General features: G+C 38.1%; 1 protein-coding gene across 2 annotated transcripts; it reads right to left on the reverse strand.

Moving 5' to 3' along the window:
- Positions 1-724: 724 nt before the first annotated feature.
- qdpra (quinoid dihydropteridine reductase a) lies at positions 725-13,246 on the reverse strand. Of its 2 annotated transcripts, XR_010095532.1 has the most exons (8): positions 13,045-13,230; positions 12,868-12,960; positions 12,004-12,100; positions 11,112-11,252; positions 6,962-7,070; positions 4,101-4,184; positions 1,925-2,198; positions 725-959 (listed from the first exon to the last, which is right to left on the reverse strand). XR_010095532.1 is itself a non-coding variant. In XM_063493832.1 (7 exons), the coding sequence occupies exons 1-7, from the start codon at positions 13,126-13,128 to the stop codon at positions 2,096-2,098; spliced, it is 711 nt and encodes a 236-aa protein (XP_063349902.1). In that variant the 5' UTR covers positions 13,129-13,246; the 3' UTR covers positions 1,017-2,095. The 2 variants fall into 2 exon arrangements, 1 of the variants encoding a protein (XP_063349902.1); XM_063493832.1 differs by lacking the exon at positions 725-959 and having other exon boundaries at positions 1,017-2,198; positions 13,045-13,246.
- Positions 13,247-17,696: the final 4,450 nt, after the last annotated feature.

The following is a 17,696-nucleotide window of genomic DNA, read 5'->3' on the forward strand; positions in this document are numbered from 1 at the left end:
AACGAAATTTATGATTTTTGGAAATCGGGTAAAAGAGGATGAAGTAATTCTGTCCATTGATGGAGTTCCAATTGAGAGAGTTACTGAACTCCGTTTTTTTGGGGGTAGTATTGGATGATAAATTAAAATGGAAATCTCATATTGAATATGTTAGAAAAAAGATGGTTAAAAATATTTATATTTTGGGTAATGTCAGAGATATACTAGATTATAAGGCAATGCGTATTTTATATTTCTCACTAATTTTCCCCTATCTCAGTTATTGTGCTGAGGTGTGGGGGAATACATATGCGACTTATATACATCCTCTATACTTGTTACAGAAGAAAGTGGTACGAATGGTTCATAATGTTAAATATAGAGAACATACAAATAATTTGTTTATAAAATCTAAATTGTTGAAATTTGAAGACTTAGTGAAATTACAGACATTATTATTCATGTGCAAGGCAAAAAATAATACATTACCTCTTAAGTTACAAAGTTTGTTTGTATTGTGTTCAGGAAGAGGGGACAGTAGAAGGAAGTTTGACTTTAAGCATAAGTTTGCTAGAACCACACAAAGGCAAATGTGTCCGACAGTTAAAGGTAAGAATATGGAATTCTCTTGAAGATAATCTCAAGAGCTGTACAAACATGCACAGTTTTAAAATGTGTTACATATTTAAAAGGATAAATCAATATGAAGAACATGAAAATAATTAGGACTAAATGTGGAAGAAAACATTTTTATTGCCATTTAATGCTGTATATTGCTGATTATATTGATTTGTTGTTTAGTTTTGCATTGTTACATAAAGATACATGTTAGAGGGTTGGGTTTTTTTTTGGGTGTTACTAGCGCCGTCTTGTAAGAATATTTTGGATTGCAGATAGGGGGCAGGTGCTAACAAGAATTTATTCTTCTTCCTGCTCCTTTTCACCCATGGGTGCAGTGTCACATTAATGGGAAGGAGGTTCTGTGTGTAGAAAAAGAAACACTGTTGAACCATGTGTGAAATAAATAAAGAAATGAAATTATTTATGTGTCTCACTAGATTTTTTTTTAAACAAATATAATTTTACAAATACCAAAGCATCTTAAACTTCAACTGCTGTTTTCAAACAGGATGACAAATATTTTTTTTGATTGATTTAATGTGAATATTGACACAGTTACAATACATGACTCAGAAAACCCACAATAGGAACAGAGCACCTTTTTCATACTGCAGACGGCAAGGACACTTTGACTTGATAGCTACATACAAAAAACAAATAAGGCCACTCCACTTTAAAGCGTTATTGTCCGTTTGAGAGAAGACAGCGGCTTTCTTCGACTGAGTTTCCGCAGTGGTAGAGGACCTAAACAGCGGAAACTTAAAAGGTCTACAGATCTCACACATTTCACTGGTCACTGTCACGTGTTACATTTTAGAGGGAACTGCTATGGCTAATGTAGGTGATTATGAAGTTTCCAATGTGCTTTTCAGAAGAATGAACTTTAAAATGTGGTAAAAATCACAGGGTAGATAAGCCACTGCTCATTAATTTTCAGCAATTACCCGTATTAAAAATGTTATGACAATGAAATGGAAGGACATCACTTTAGTTTGAGTTTAAAGCTACATTAGTATATTTTATTACCTCTTGTTTGCATCTGATGAAATAAGCCTCAAATATTTATAACACCGTTTACTCTGAATGCTCAATTACCACAATTTCACATCACTGTTCAGTGAAATTAAATCAAATACGCTAGGTAAGCCTTGATGGTCCATCCATGAAGAATATTTCAGTTACTAGAGATTGAACAAAGTTTGATTGGCTGTTACAGTCAGATAGTTACAATGATTGACAGCTAGATGGCGCTGTGAGGCTGTATTTGCAAAGAAAGCCCCCCTCCTCCAAAACAAACCCATCTGGTCATCTCTGCTCCACCTACCCATTTTATTTAGCTCCTCTCTGTCTCCAGCTCTGTTCTTCACCTCTACACCTCATCACTCCTTCCATCTCTCTCACCCTTCTCTCCTCAAGCCTCTGTATCCGTTTCCATCCATCTTTATCGCTTCCTCCCTACTAACCCCCACCCCCACCTCCACAGCTGCTCTGTCCTTTACTTAGCAGCAACAGCCTGGGTTTCGCCTCCGGAGGTCATCAGCTCCATGAGGCTTCCTGAAGATGGTCGGTTCACCCCGGTGGCCCAGCTGAAGAACATTCTGAGGAGGAGAAAAAAAAGGGGGGGGGGGGGGGGAGAGAGAGAGAGAGAGAGAGAGAGAGAGAACTTGTTGAGTAGTTGAATAAAATCTCCAATCCCTTTTCATGTTCATTCTTATATATATTATATGTGTACAATGTGCTGAACCTCCCCATTGTGGTTCTTAGTAAGTGGGTTTGCTTTTTCCTGTTCATTTGTTGGAGTCAAGGAGGCAGAGATGTGTCTGGAAGATGAGCCACACCTCAATCATATTCCCCTGATTGTTTTATAAGATGCTGGCAGCGTCAGTTCTCTCTCGCTTTCCCTCTGGTGGGCTGGTTTTATTCCCTGGGCGTCATCCTGCTCTATGACTGCAAATTCACAGCCTAAAATGGTATTGTTAACTGCAGTTAAATACAACGCAATGGTCACAGAGTTAATTTCTCACTCAGATCTGCCCCTCGCTCAATACATGTGCATCTTATGTTGAAAACAATCAGCTTAGAGCTTCATTACAGGATATCGCTGATCAGTGGTCGATGCCAAAGCTATATTTTTCTTTAATATACTGTCTGTAGTTGTAACCTTATTCTTTGCATACATTTACAACTCTTTCCGTTCATCCCCCGTTACACACCAAATAACTGATCAGCATATCTAAATTTGTGTGTTTTTTTTTAGTTAAATAAACCGATAACTCATCCAGTCATGTATTCAGCATAAATCATGAATCTAAAATCTAACAAGCCTAGCACCAAAGATGCCTTCAAATACCACGTGAGCTAGTCTGTTAACTTAAAACAGTAACATAAAATCTAAGTGAAAATAGCTTATACTGGAAATCAGTTCGGTTTAATAGATGAACATTGGCCAGAAAGGTAAGCACAGAATAACAATAGGTGCTAAAACAAACTAACCGCCACCTTTATTAATTTCAGGTCACATAGACTGTTTCTATTTCTGTCTCCAGACCCTCATCTGTTTCCTAAGGGATTATCAAAGTGGATCAAATCCCATCTAATCTTCACTGGCCGACACAGACGTAAACGCAGCCAAAGCCAAACCCAAAGCGTTCATTCAGTTGTACACCAGGGATTAAAAGAAATTAACAAATTTATCAAAGCTTTAAGTAAAGGCAGCGTGGCTCATGTAGCTCAAAGTTCTATTTGTTAATAGAAGTTTAATTGTCTCATTGCTGTTTAAAAAACCCCAGAAGAAGTCTATTTTGCAATCTTGTGGTGCAATTCTATATTTTAAATTGTATTTCTTTTTGAGTTAATGATATTCATATGCAGCCAAACCTTCAGATCCTCAAAAGAAACCCATTCCAGTTCATGAAGATGTCATAATACATAATATACATATAAGCAAAACAAATCTGTCCTAACAGATTTTTAAGCAGCTACTTGCAAAACACTTTGTATTCTGTGTTCATGCCTCCTCATTCTTGTGCATAATTAGACATCGTCAGGTATTTCCAGTCACTTTAATGTAACGTAGTTTGATAGCTGGAAATGTTTCTGTGATCCCAAGCATCAAAGGTAAATGTGACGATTACGGTGTCAGTCCCTGAGAATCAAAGAGCTTCTTAGTCCAATGCTGAACAATCAGAAAGAAATTCTGTTTCTTTGCCCACACTGTCTTAATAAGAGTGTGAACAATTGAGAGTCAGCAGGGGGGCCGTTGTGAACAGAAACACGCAGAAGAGCTGTACAGCAGTTGAACGATATCAAAGCATTTAAGAAGTATATTAATTTAAAATGTGAATACCCTAATAGAGTCCAGTTGGAATTTTGCATAATAGGGCTCCTATAAAACTGAACATCTTGAACATTTCGACCATTTGAAAATTGATAAAAACATATATACACATCCCCAATCTAAATAAAAACAAAGAAGAGAAAAAAACTGCTTTGGCACTCACTCTGCAATATACTCCAGCGGTGTCCAGGTACTGAAATCTGCTTTAGGCATGAACTTCCTGTTCATCGGCGTATCCAAGGTAACGCTGCCAAATGAAGCCAGATGACAATCAGGGTGAGTAGCTGCGTCTGAGCAGCGCAGAGGAAGCAGAGCGTGCAGACTGCAGCATCTCCACACATACTATATATCACATGCAGTTTCTGAGGGGTTGAAGTCATTTTATAAGCATACTAAAACTGTATTTTACAGGAATTCCGTATAAGTTAGACATCAACATTCAGCTTAAAGGAAAAAAAATGTTTAGGAATTATGGCAAAAGGCACAGGAGGCTTATTTTAAACTTGAAACAGCCATCGCTCAGACAATAAGGCTTGCAGTTTATGTGCTTGAGTGAGGACATTTGTATTGGGCGTGTTATCATCTGCTAGGGCAATCCCTAGCAGACTGTGTATTCCTGTATTGTCAGACTGTGTATTCCTGCAAAAGCCATACAATGGGTAAACAACATTTTCATTCTATACTGTGCTTTGCAGAAATGTTCGGGTTACTATATGGTGGTGCCACAGCATCAGAGACCTGCATGCAGCAGAAATGCAAGTCATGGGGCTAATGTTAAACAGATGTGACAGAATGCTGGAGAGGCAGCCTGGCCCCATACTGGAGGAAAATGCAGCCAAACAGAGCACGAGGGGTGGATACACCCCCTAAAAAGACATTTCTTTCTTCTCATGATGACAGTGCAAAAGCTGCTTTTATATCCAATAACTAAAGAGAGAGCGCAATGATGCAAATACAGCTGTGTGTCATTCATCTAAAGCATTCATGTGCAGATCCACTGCGTGGAACGGGCACCCTTATTCATCTTTTATTCCTGCATCTTATCCTCACCTCGTACTTATCTATCCAACATAACAAAGAATACGTGGTACAGCTAATTTTATAGCTTTCATCTTCAGTCCTTTCACCGACTGCTTGCATGCTGGTGTATTTAAAGCAGCTCTATACATGACTTTTATGTTATGGTGAATACAGAACACATTTTTAAATCTGCGTCTGTAGCACAAAAAAATGACCTGAATTCATCCTACTGGTTTGTCAGTCCTGTTTTATTAATAAAAGTCTGCTGCTCGATATGGATTAGAGACAAATCTGTTCCCTAAAAATATTAAAAACACTGTATATTGCTTCTTCTAGTGTATTACCCTGCAAGCGGAACACCAGCACACTATCCAAGGGAAAAAAGAAATCTTTTTTGTCATAAAGCATGAGCTCTTACATGCTGTTGCTAATACAGGCAATCTAGGGGTTTCTGTGTTACTAGGGCTGTGCGATATGCCCAAAATCTCATATCCCGATATAAAACATCTATCGTCCGATAATGATATAAATCACAAAAATGTAACATTTTCTGTGAATCTCGGGCAGCTCGACTTGCCTGAAGTGTTTCCAGCTGGGTGTTGTGTACCTGGAGTCGAGTGTTTTAACTGATGCATGAAACGATACATTTTTAGACATAAGTTGTAACAGCCGCCGTTTTCTTTGTGGGTATTTATTACACAGCGTGCTGCGGGGAAAAGCCTGTTCTAACGTTTGAGTCTAAGGTTTATTTTTTAGCACCTGACGGCTCTTTTTTTGCTTTTCATCCGTAAACTCTCTGCATACTCTTTCACGTGATTCAGTGTATTTTGAAAAGTCTCAACAGGATCTTGAGCTTTATTGTGAAAGGTTTATATGGAAAATAAGCAAGCGGACACGCGATGGTTTTACCGTCGTTGTTGCTAAAGACAACGCATAAAACAGGCGCTTGTCCGTCTGTAGTGTGGTTATATTAAATATAAGAGAAAGAGAGAACTTTAAGAAATTAATATAGCCACTACAGTGACCATCAAAATTATGAAAAAATATTGCCGTAAACAGTTTATTTTGCGACACCACGAAACAAACGATAGCATAAAATGAAACGATAGATGTTTTTATATCGTCATCCGATATATATCGAACAGCCCTATGTGTTACCATAAAATCAACTATTTTTACCCCATAAAAACAATTCAGGTGGGTTCTGAAAGTAGACACCAAGTTTAGTCCATGTCAGCAGGACGAACAGGAGTGCAGAGGCACCTGCAGACAATTCCTTGGTGAAAATTGTAAAACCCAGTGTGGAAAAAGAAGACATGTAGACACATGTATTAAAAAGAATATGTCACGCAAGTGTAAGATTTATTTCTGATTAAAAACCAGGGAGCCATGTTTCCTTTTTCACTTCCATTTAAATTCTAATTACAAACTCACCACACACAGTAATGAGCAGTAACTGTATAATATAATTAAAGCCACTTGTTTTCTCATAATAAAAAGAGCAACTTATGTTGTGAGGAAACCACATTTGTGTGAACTGTACAGTAAAAAAAAAAAAAAAGCTTAAAAATATATTAAAAACTATTTTAGCTTCTTATTTTAAAAGGTTAATAAAATCATGCTAGGCCATATAAAGCTATTAAATTCTATTAGCTTCAGTTTGTTGCTTTTTGCTAGCAGGGATAAACCAGAGATTTTACACATAAAGTGTGCTCAGGATCATCTCGACTACGTTTTAAAATCTTTGAAAAACAGACTGGGGATGAAAGTTGGTAAGGACTGCTTTTAATTATTCAATACTGATAACTTTTTTTCCTGTAAGTCTGGCTCTCCAGTTGTATCTGCTGTGAATACAAACTAATCTAATCTGAGGGTGAGAAGAGAGCAATAGACTTTTCTAGTTTTAATCTAGCAGAGAAGACTTTTTGTTGATTATTCCTTTAAGGACAACACATGCTAGAGCTGCTTTTGTACACCTTGATTGTGTTTTATTTCAGTACTCACGGTAGTATAGCGACAGCAGCAGTGTCGGCAGGCATCCCGCTGTTTTTTGCTGCGAGACTCTGACACAGCTGGTGGACGGCTGCTTTGGCCATGCCATATCCTATCATGCCTGGGGGTTGCAGTGGAAACATTATTATTTTAGTATCCTGGAGAAAATTCAGCTTGCAAAAGGCAACACACACCACAATATAATCGTTACACAGGAAGTGGACGGTACTGATTTGTTGAGAGGGGTCAAGTGGACAGACCAGACATGTATCATGAATCATGAATCTGTACATGAACCCAGCCTGGGAGAAGGAATTTTCTGACTCTTCAGCATCTGGAAACAGTAAGCGTCTCTTCCCCCTAAATGATCTTATGAGAGGCTTATAAATCACCGACCAATAGAAACGAGGGGTGGTGGCATGACTTTGCTCTCAAGCTTTTGTTTTTCCTGCAAGAGCAAACACTAGTAAGGAATACCAGTCTTGCAAAAGCATCCACTCACTGTGTATTGACCAGATTAGAATGCAAATTTAGACAACCAGACATGTCCAGCCCATCATTAAAAAACATAAATCTGATTTCTGGCTCTGTTGCATGAATACACATACATTCACCTGAAAACATTTTGGAAAGAAGGGAAAAAATAGAATTTACACTATGCAGACTCACATTATTATCTGCAATATAATAGTTACAAAACATGTTGTGAATTTGCAATTTTGAGTTGTTATAGTTTGCATTAGACATTTGATAACCACTGCGCCATCATGCTGATCACCTCTCTCATCTGCTTTATTCTTCAATAACTAAGCTTTATTATTTAGTCTTGTAACAGACGCACTCAATAGTTACCAAATGATTAAACTCCATATCTCATGCTGATAATTTAGTGATTCTATCTAACAGCAGCTGCAACTGGTTGCAGTAAAACAAATGCAATAGGTGCCAACTAAGGTTTTTCAAGTTATACTTGTGACTCTAGGATTACCACTGCATCCACTGGAAATCTCTTCATGGTGTCTTCTTCTCTGTTCTGTATGAGAGACTGGTTTGACTACTGACTTATCATCTAGTGAATGTTAAATAATCCCAGAATGGAGTTCTCCAAGGAATTTAACAGGCTACAAGTTGCATATCTGGGAGGATAATCACAAACCATGAAAATTTCACGAGGCCAAGCAAAGAGCTCGGCATTCCTTTTGAACTGTCTGGGGTTCAAACTCTGATCTTAAGCTTAACTCTGGGGTCAAATTCTCAAAAAGGGCAGTCATAAAGTTTCCAACCTTTTCTTCACCTGCTGGCTTTTTGTTTTTTCTTTCAGATTTCTAGTAAATTTGGTTTGCTCCTCAGAGAAAGAAGCTAAGAAACAAGATTGATGTGCTACTGGGGTATGTTGAGCCTAAACCCAACCTTGGTAACTTATGCTGAACACATAACCAAGTCGTGAGCAGGTTTTTTACCGAGTTTTGGGTTGAAATTGGCTGAAAGTGCCACGTTTTTAGTTTCTTTTTACAACTTCCCCCAAATGCAGTATATATTCTTTACTGAAGGCCACACCTTACTAACACCACCAAAATGAAGCTCTAAAGTAAAGTTACAGAAATGCAAACTACACAAATTGGAAATGTACAAAAAGGGAATTTTCATGTAGATGATGCAGAAAATGCATATTTTTTTTTGTAGTCCCTGTTATGAGGGTCATGCCCGTTATCTCCGACTGGGTTTTAGGTTTTGTCAAGACAGCAAACACAAAGAAATACTGGGTTTGTAAAATCTGCTGCATCGTAAATCCCTCTGAAAGACAACGAGTATGACAAAAACTTTTAACTACTTTAAACATTTGGTCAACCCAAAATCAACGTACATTTTCAGTGTATTAAGCAATATCCTTCATTTGGTCTGTTATCTCACACACCTGCAGCATTTAACAGCCTTTTCATCCATTAAACGTTGATGAACAACAACAAAGTCAAAGTCAGTACAATTAGTCATCCTAATATTAGGATGACTCACATGTGACGCCATTGTTATCTCAGTTACACTGGCTTCCTGTTAAATCTAGAGTCAATTTTAAGATCCTGGTCTTGACCTACAGAGCTGTGCACGGACTGGCACCAGCCTACATTTTTGATCTGCTACAGCCCTATGTCCCTAGCAGGTCTTTGAGGTCATCTGATCAGGGCTTACTTGCTTTAAAAAATACTAAGAGGAGGACTAAGGGTGATAGAGCTTCTGCCACTGTGGCCCCTAGACTGTGGAACTCTCTCCCCCAAACATTAAGAACTGCGGACTCAGTAGCTGTTTTTAAAAAACAACTCAAAACTCACCTTTTTAAAAACGGCTTTTGGTTAATTTTTTGCCTGTTTTATTTTCTCTTTTTAAATCTTTTTTATGACTTGTAATCTTATGTGCAGCACCTTGTGATTCTGTCTTGAAAGGTGCTATATAAATAAACATTTATTTATTTATTTATTTATATACTTTCCTGTTTCCTCTTCATAGATGATCTGGATTTGGCTCATTAACTCTCCATTCATCTTGTTTGATCAAAGCACTCAAAAAAAAAGGATGAGCGTAGGTGCCTCTTAAAATCGTTTGTTACATTTCTTAACATTTGGTACTTGTTATTGCCTTGTGTTTAATTAGAATTTGAAGATTTTTTCCCCACATGTTTACTATGCAGAGCTCTACCTAAATGTTCGCACTGCAGAGAACAACTAAAATGCTTTAGTCTGATAAGTTAAAACACTGCATGGGGACATTGTGTGAGGACCAACAACTGCTGAGTCACTGTCTTCCTAAGCCGGCAGCCAATGAGCTCTTCGGCTCTGTGTGGGCTGCTGAGCCAGGGCTTTGTGTAGCTGTAGAATTGGATCATAGCCCATCACATGGCCAGCTTGGTCACAGGAGGGGTTTTACAAATCACATGGCCCTGGATTTAAGCCTTTATGGACACTACATGAGCTGAAGAGCTGGACCAGTATCACATGGTAACAAGGCTGCAACTAACAAAGTATTTGACTATACCAATTAATCATAGATGTAGACTTTAATTAATTAAGTTGAATAAAGTGATTTCTTTGGACTCTGTCTTAATTGGTTGTTTAAATGACTGAGTATTAAACAACCCCATGGACGGCCTGTTCTAGTATGTAAATAAACACTTAGGCATAAAATCGTTGTTAATTTTAGGCACTTTGTTCCTAGCACCCTGCCGCAAAAAACAAACTTAATTTGTTCTCATTTAATTAATTTAATATACAAAAACAAAGCCAAAGATATCACAGTTTCACAGACATAAAATATGATTTTGCACCAACAAGATGAATGCTGAAGAACTATTAACCAAAACACAGGAGTGGTAGACCTTAAATACTACCTACAGCATCTGAACAGTGTCTGACAGTCATGTCCTTAAGAAGCAGGAAAAAAAATCCCTGAAAAACCTGACACAGGAACTGAGGAATGCATCTCGCCCTTCAATGAATCCATCTACTCCTCACTGAAGCCTCATGAGAAATTGTTTCAGTAGAAGGCTGGATGTCAAGAAGATATTATTTGTGAAGGAAGGCAAATGGCGAGGAACAGCCAAGGTTTGCCAGATTACAAAAAGAACTGAAGTGAAAACATGTTGTATGGAGTGATTAATCCAAATTTGCACATTTCAATAAATCGCTACACCCATTTCCCATTTTTTTGGAAAAAATTAAATTTAAATTTTCCTTTGGTCTAATTTATCTACTTTCATTAACCTTATTTTTTTTTTTAAAATTTATTCACTCTTGTCCCGGATATCTTAAAACGATTAAGCAGGTCATGGTTGAGTCGATTGCTCAACAACACAGGGGAAGGTTTGTGGTGGACAAACATGCTGTTTTGGCAATCAAACCAATTACTTTTTGTTTGTGAAACAGACTCACTAACCAGTGAGCACCACTGCTGCCGCAGAGCTCATCAGCGATTCTGTCTTTTTCCCTTCTGTTTTGCTTCTTGGATCAATGTTATCGACACATTTCGCCCCCAATCGCACACACTGCTGTGAGCAGGTGCGCCTCTGATCAGTGTGTCAATTACCCTGGTCAAAGTCTGTAACCCTGAGGAGCGGGCCATCAGTTCGCTATGATGAGAACAGTAAACACGCAATAAAAACTGTGTGCCTCACCTCCAGTGCCTGACTGGGCTGCTTTAGCTCCAGCCAGAGTCAACAGTCCACCTGTTTTTAGGTGCAAGGCAGCAAGGTGGCTGGAGATGGTTGAGGTCCACACGCTCTGTTTCCACATCAAATCGGCATTTTTGTACAAGTCTGTAGGAGAATACAGAGAACAACATCTTAGCCTGGCTCTTCAAAGCAGTGCCGAAAGCTACGAGTACCTCTAAAAGGTTTGCTTGATCTGTACAAAAACTTGAGTAAAAAAGACCAAATTACCATTTTTTTACAGGTTTCTGTGTCAGATTATTTCTTGGCTTGGACCAGAAACGTCCTGAAGTCTTACCAGACTGCCTGATAACTGTTCATTGCCAAAAATCATTGCTGGCTCGTAACTCATCTATTAAATGGCGAATTGCTGTTTATAAACACTGGTATTTGTAAAGATTTAATACACTAAGTTGTATAATCTGAGCCGGGTAGACCAGCTGTTTTGAGTAGCTTCAATAATGCCAGTCTTTTCATCTTTGCCAGAAAGTGAGTGCCTTTTCCTCCAAATGTTTGAAATGGCTGAATTTGCAGCAACCACAAAATTCTTATTAGCTGCACAGTGCACATCAATTCTGGCACTTCAAGAGAACTGCTGCTTTCCCTTTGCTGCCAGGTACAGCTATGGAATAAATACCAAAAAGCTAACTGGCAGAACAAAAATCTGGCAAGATTTGAACACTTCTAAGTAAATGAGATTCAAGAAAAAGTCTAATCACAAATATTCCTTAGACTTTATTTAATTACACAGCAAATTGTTTTCAAGTTCACAATTATGCATGGGAGACTGCAGGAAAGCTGGCTGATTATTAACACCAAAACAAATAATAATAATAAAAAAAAAGGGTTGAACTCTGACCTTTGGAACTACAGTTTCCTCCCGCCCATCCTCCCGCCACGCACAAGATGGCATCCACTTTCTGTTCCCCTAGCAACTGGGCCACATCTGCCGTCACCTGCACAAAATGAGAGCTAACTGCTAACACAATGACATAAAGCCACGGGGCTGACGCACGAGCTGAATGGCATTTAAATGTCAACTAAGCATCAGCTGGAGAGTGTTTGTTCTGGTAAACAAACAAAGGAGGATAGCTGTAGAAATTATCCTCACTCAGTCAGTGTACTGTTAGATTTCTAAAAACACTTTATTTTATAAAGTGCAAAAAAAAGCAGTTATACAGAGTCACATAAAATGGGCAAAAAGAGATGCATCAAATGATAAAAATATTTCTGTGTGTCAAATAAGACCACTCAGATCAGCTTTAATAGTTTTACCTACCTTGAGTTTTTATACCCTCTCTACCCTTAGACGCTCTCAATGAACAGATTTGAGCTATAAAAAGGTACTAAGGTGTTCAAGAAAAAGAAGTATAGTTTAGATAACCATTAATGCTGCCTAAACAAGTAAGAAAAAAAATCATCACAGTAATCTGACTCTATCATAACCTCTCTACTACAAAAACCGAAATCCCCACTTTCTCAGTGTGACCTAAACGCAGCATTAGCTTACACACATTTTAGCAACTCTACTATTACTGAACAATGCAAATAGTTGTAATAATAAAAATAACAATAATAAAATAAAAAACAACAAACAAATGTCATTAGAGTTATACAAAAGTCATATGAAAAGTCTGACGTTAGCTGTCGCAGTAACAGCCCTACTCCTGTCTGTTAGCGCTTCAGTTTTTGCACTGATGAGTCAGAAAGATCTGCAGAGCACCTGTCCTGCTTGCTCGGTGAAAGACTCCGTCATCTTCACGATCACGTTTTCATCAGCCTCTTCATTTGCAACCATGTCGATGCTGGCGACCCACTATTTAGTGCACAGAGAAAGAGAAATATACTTAGCTCATAGTTTATCAGTGCTAGCATGCTAGCGTTAGCTGTCACCACTCACCCATCCTTTAGATTTGAAATACTCGACACACTTTGAGCCCAGAGCGCCTCTCCCACCGTAAATGATCACCCGGTTAGCAGCCATGTTCACGCTCCAGTTACCCGTCAGGAGTGAGAGCGAGAGAGCTGCAGGGATTGAGCTTAGAAGAGCAGAAGGAGGAGGAGGAATAGGAGGCGTTTCTCTGAATGAGCAACAAGTTGGTTGAACTAATGCTGCGTTCAACGACTGTCGGAAATCACCCACTCCAAAGTGAATCCTGAAGCGAATCAAGCTGAAACCAAAAACTGCAGTTCTTGAAATAGGCACTGGAGAGCGAGTCAATCCCAGAGCCAAACTTTACAGCAATAAAAAGCACGTGGTCAATGCTACACTGAAAAGGAGTATAGAAAATTAAATAATAATAATGATTTAAAAAAATAACATGCTTATGTTACAGGAAAAAGTTTGTCCTCCAAGGATAGGAAGCTGTAACTGGTAACTCTCTGCTAATTTGAGTTACTGAACAGAACCTGTCCATCTGCTGTTGGTGCATTTTTGTGAGCAAAAGTCTTTTAAAAATGTTATTATTATGAACGATGGATTTAGATTTAGGTCTCAAAAGTGAATTCAATGCAGAAGTGCCTTAAACCTGAGCTGTTTTAACGGCCAACGACAGGTGAAACACTAAAAGGCTGCTAAAAGGATTCTGTTTGAACTCTATGAAAAAATGGCCTTGTTGGTGTCTGACTTGTTGTTCTTTTACCTAATCAAACACTTTACAAAAGACTTTTTAGGCTTACTCGCTGGAAAAACGTTAGTGAATGAACATGTGGCTTCATATCAGGGACTTGAAAAATCGATGGGTCACACCACAGCGGGTACATGCATCATCATATGACTTTGTCACTTGGCAATAATTAGCAAGTGTGTGTCTAACCATTGAACCCACTGACTCTGGAAACATACAGTTTCTGGATGCACCTTGCTAAATCTCCCTGTCTTCAAATGTGGTTCCTTTTTATGGACAAAAAGCTAACACTGAGAGTTCAAAATGTTAGTCCAGAACCCAGCAGGTGACGTTCTAGAGGACAGGTGTCAAACACAAGGCCCGAGGGACATAAATGGCCTAGTAAAGACTCTAATCTGGCCCACTAAGTGCGTAGATTTTGATCTTTTAACTGTATTTTCACAAGATTTATAGCTTTTCCAGTTGAGACAGACTTCTTCCCCCAACCCAGTTACCATATATACTACACCAAAGTAATTAACTATCACTTAAACAATTAAGTGAAAGAAAAGTCGCTACTTTTCCACTATCTACTATAGCTATAGACATTGGGTTTGTTTTGGGTTTTTTTTTTTTTTTTTTTTACAGTGAGTCCACAATCAAATGATGTTTTTTTGGGAGGTTTGTTTTGTTTTTTGGGAAATTAACAAATGCTACATGTTTTATAATTACAGAATTTTTAAAAAGCTCGCTTATTTAAATGCTAAAAGGTTAACTGTATAGCTGCACCGAATGAAGCGGTTGCTTGTAAAAAGACTACATTCACATTCACATGGGATTTTTAAATTGAGATTTTCTCTTTAGAATTTGAAAAATCTCTGTCTCTATGAAGATGTAAAAAAGAAAAGAAAAGGAAAGAAAAAGAAGGAAAAAGCTGGTGATATAACCCTAACTGTAAAGAAATGTTAGCCAATCAGAAGCCAGTAACAACAGAGTGCATGCAACAGCAGAGATTCTGGTGTCAAAAAAGAGAAAAAGATGATTTTCAAAAGCTCTGTTTTTAGTAACCAATAAAACTATTTACATGTACATGGCAAGCCATAAAAGGTAGAACAGAATAGCCATTGTCCTTGACATTGTGTGTAAATAAAACGTGTTTTTGTTCAGAAAAGGGTAAAAACATAAAGACTTGTGTTTTTTTACTATACAGGCACACATAGCATTATTTCAAAGTTTCATAGCTCGTAGTGAGTCTACGCTGGATAGTCGCAACATTGGTGCCCTTAATCAAAATCCCTATGGAGAATATGAATGGGGTTTTTACTTTCAAGTCTCATTGTTTGAGTTTTATTGTAGAAAAATGGTCACGTCTGGTTTGAAAAAAGTAGATGGCCAAAATACCAAACCCAAGGCTTCAAAAACCACTTTAAAAAGTATTTTCTATACAGTTTGTCTATCACACAAGGTTAAAAGTGAAAATGTTGTTAGATGGTTTGGATTATTTGCAAAAAAAAAAAGAAAAAAAAAGAAAATAAACAAAAATACAGATCTTAATCTTTATCTTCATAGCAAAATCTTAGTTGGACAGAGTGATTCATGTTGTCTGAAGCTTGAAAATGTCAGCGCCCAAAAGCTATAATGGACACAAAGATGTTTAGTGCTTAAGTAATCTAATAGCCCAGGCTCTTCTGAGAATAGGTTTTCATTAAGGAAAAGGTACATGTCTACTGAACTTTATCATACATGAATATATTACAGGCAAGCCTAGTGTGCAGTAATGCAGTTCTGTGTGAATTCACCTATAATGCTAACATTTTGGTAATTTCCATTTTCTGTATAAAATTCATGCAGTAATTTCAGATACGTTACAATTGGGAGAAACAATTAAAGGCTGATGTTTTTTTATTTTGCATTTGAAAAAAAATAGCATCATTTTCACTAAATTGTATAATAGAAAAAAACTTGCAAATGTTGCAGATCTCTTAAACCATTTAATTTTATACAGTGAGCACTAGGTGCTGCTATAAGGCTGCGAGGTTTACAACATAGGACTGAGCTCTGTCTTTCCATTAGTTGCTGCTGTGCCGCCTGTGCTGAGCCAAAGCGGCATGCCAACGAGACAACCCTGGCTCTCATGAATTATACAAACAAGATGGCCTTGGCTTCCTTGTCACTGTAGTGAAGCCCCGATCTGTCACCTCACCTGGATATGACACACACCTCTGCTACTGGGAATAAGTGCTTGGTTTGTCTAGTCTGACATAGGTGTGCGTGAAGACACACACACACACACACACACACACACACACACACACACACACACACACACACACACACACACATACAGGAAAAAGAGGGTTAGAGAAGCAAATACACACCTTTCCAGTGTTGCAAACAAAGGAATTACACCTTCCTTTCCTGCCTGTCTTCCTATCTCCAGAGAAAATGTATTAAAACAAACATGCACACCCACACATTTCCTTTAGAATGTGAGATGAGGAGGAACTGTGTGGGTGATGGGAGTCAGTGAGGCTGACCAAGCTCAAGAGCTGGCTGATACAAAAGAACACATGATAATTATGACCCAGTATCTGGTTAGTTGAAACCTGAAAAAGAAATCCTGCAGGTTCCCAACATTCGACAAACAAACAGAATTAGAGCTGCATCAAAGGAACCTGTGCCAGGTTGAGTACTTGTCAGCAGCTTGGTATCTCATGGCATGAAGTGGACACAGTAATGACTACAGCAGCAACTGCTGTTGCAGAATGGGGTTTATTGGGGCAGTGGTGGTGCTTGTCCAGAGAGGAGAGATGATAACTGATAGTTTGCTAGTTTCAGAGCAAGCACAGGAGTTGGGGAAAAACTACGGCACTGGGAAGACAAATAAGACCAGAACTCTTGTGCCTTGAAGCGACTGTTATTGTGATTGGGCGCTGTATAAATAAAACTGAACAGGAATTGAACTCCAAAATGAATGAAATGGCAACTTTTTTTTTTTTTTACACAGTTTAATGATGTCTGTCCTTGAGCCTGGACTACTAAGCAAGTTTAATATACCCACAGTGTCTTTTATGTTATCTGCCTTAACTTAATGACTACCAGGCAATTACAACACAGCAGGTGTTGTAATTGCCTTAACACAGTGGTGTTAAAGTCCTGTGTTAGCAACATAAGGTAATTGTAATTGTACAATGTGTAAGTAACATAATCTTTAATGTTTACCTTTTGATTCTTTTCCAGTGCCTGTTATATTAATTAGATGCTCTGTTATGGTGTATACGTTCATTTTAGCACCATTCATTCAGCCACAATCCTGTTGGTTTTAAGAACAGAACAAAAACAGAAATATAACAGAAATAACTAAAAAAAAACTAAACAAGCTTTCTTGCAAATCTAACATAGGGTCAGCAAGTTGCCTACAAGGCTTTATGCTCCCATTTTTAGATTTATGTCATAGAGCGTTAGAGAACAAAGAAATAGCTCTGACATAGCTTGGAGTCAGCAGGAAAAAAATAAGTAAGGAATAAGGTTCCCCCTGCTTAGAATCTGCATCCCTCATTGATGTTGGCTAGGGAAATTCAAAATGTTTAGGCAGTGTGCTAAAATTATAAAGCACTTTAATGTCTGTATAGCAATTTCTACTCCTCAGGAGACACTTCATTTATACTCTTTGATCCACCATCTTGGATGTAAACTGTTCTGGAGCAGGCTGTACATAACAGATAGACTTAACATCCAGGTCTCAGGAGTGACATCACCGCTGCCTTAAACCTGGATGAGACCTCTATGTTTTCAAAAGAAGTCTGATTGTGTAGAAGTCTATAGAAAAAAACAGCACTCAGCTTATTTTCCTGAGACTTTTTAAATACAGCATGATGTTAATTATGTGCATTATGGTCTCCATTAGAATCCAGAATTACAATAAAGAAGATCATGCTTCAGGGTG

This window comes from Pelmatolapia mariae, linkage group LG2 (genome assembly GCF_036321145.2).
Source record: "Pelmatolapia mariae isolate MD_Pm_ZW linkage group LG2, Pm_UMD_F_2, whole genome shotgun sequence".
In the NCBI taxonomy this organism is placed as follows: Eukaryota; Metazoa; Chordata; class Actinopteri; order Cichliformes; family Cichlidae; genus Pelmatolapia; species Pelmatolapia mariae.

Bases quoted from the DNA above. Each gene is read 5' to 3' on its own strand.
- qdpra (XM_063493832.1), bottom strand. From the start codon at position 13,128: ATGGCTGCTAACCGGGTGATCATTTACGGTGGGAGAGGCGCTCTGGGC. The intron at 7,071-11,111 runs GTGAGGCACACA...TGCAACCCCCAG, and splicing joins AGCCCAGTCAGGCACTGGAG to GCATGATAGGATATGGCATG. The intron at 2,199-4,100 runs GTGAGTGCCAAA...TCTCCTCCTCAG, and splicing joins CCGCTGGAGTATATTGCAGA to AATGTTCTTCAGCTGGGCCA.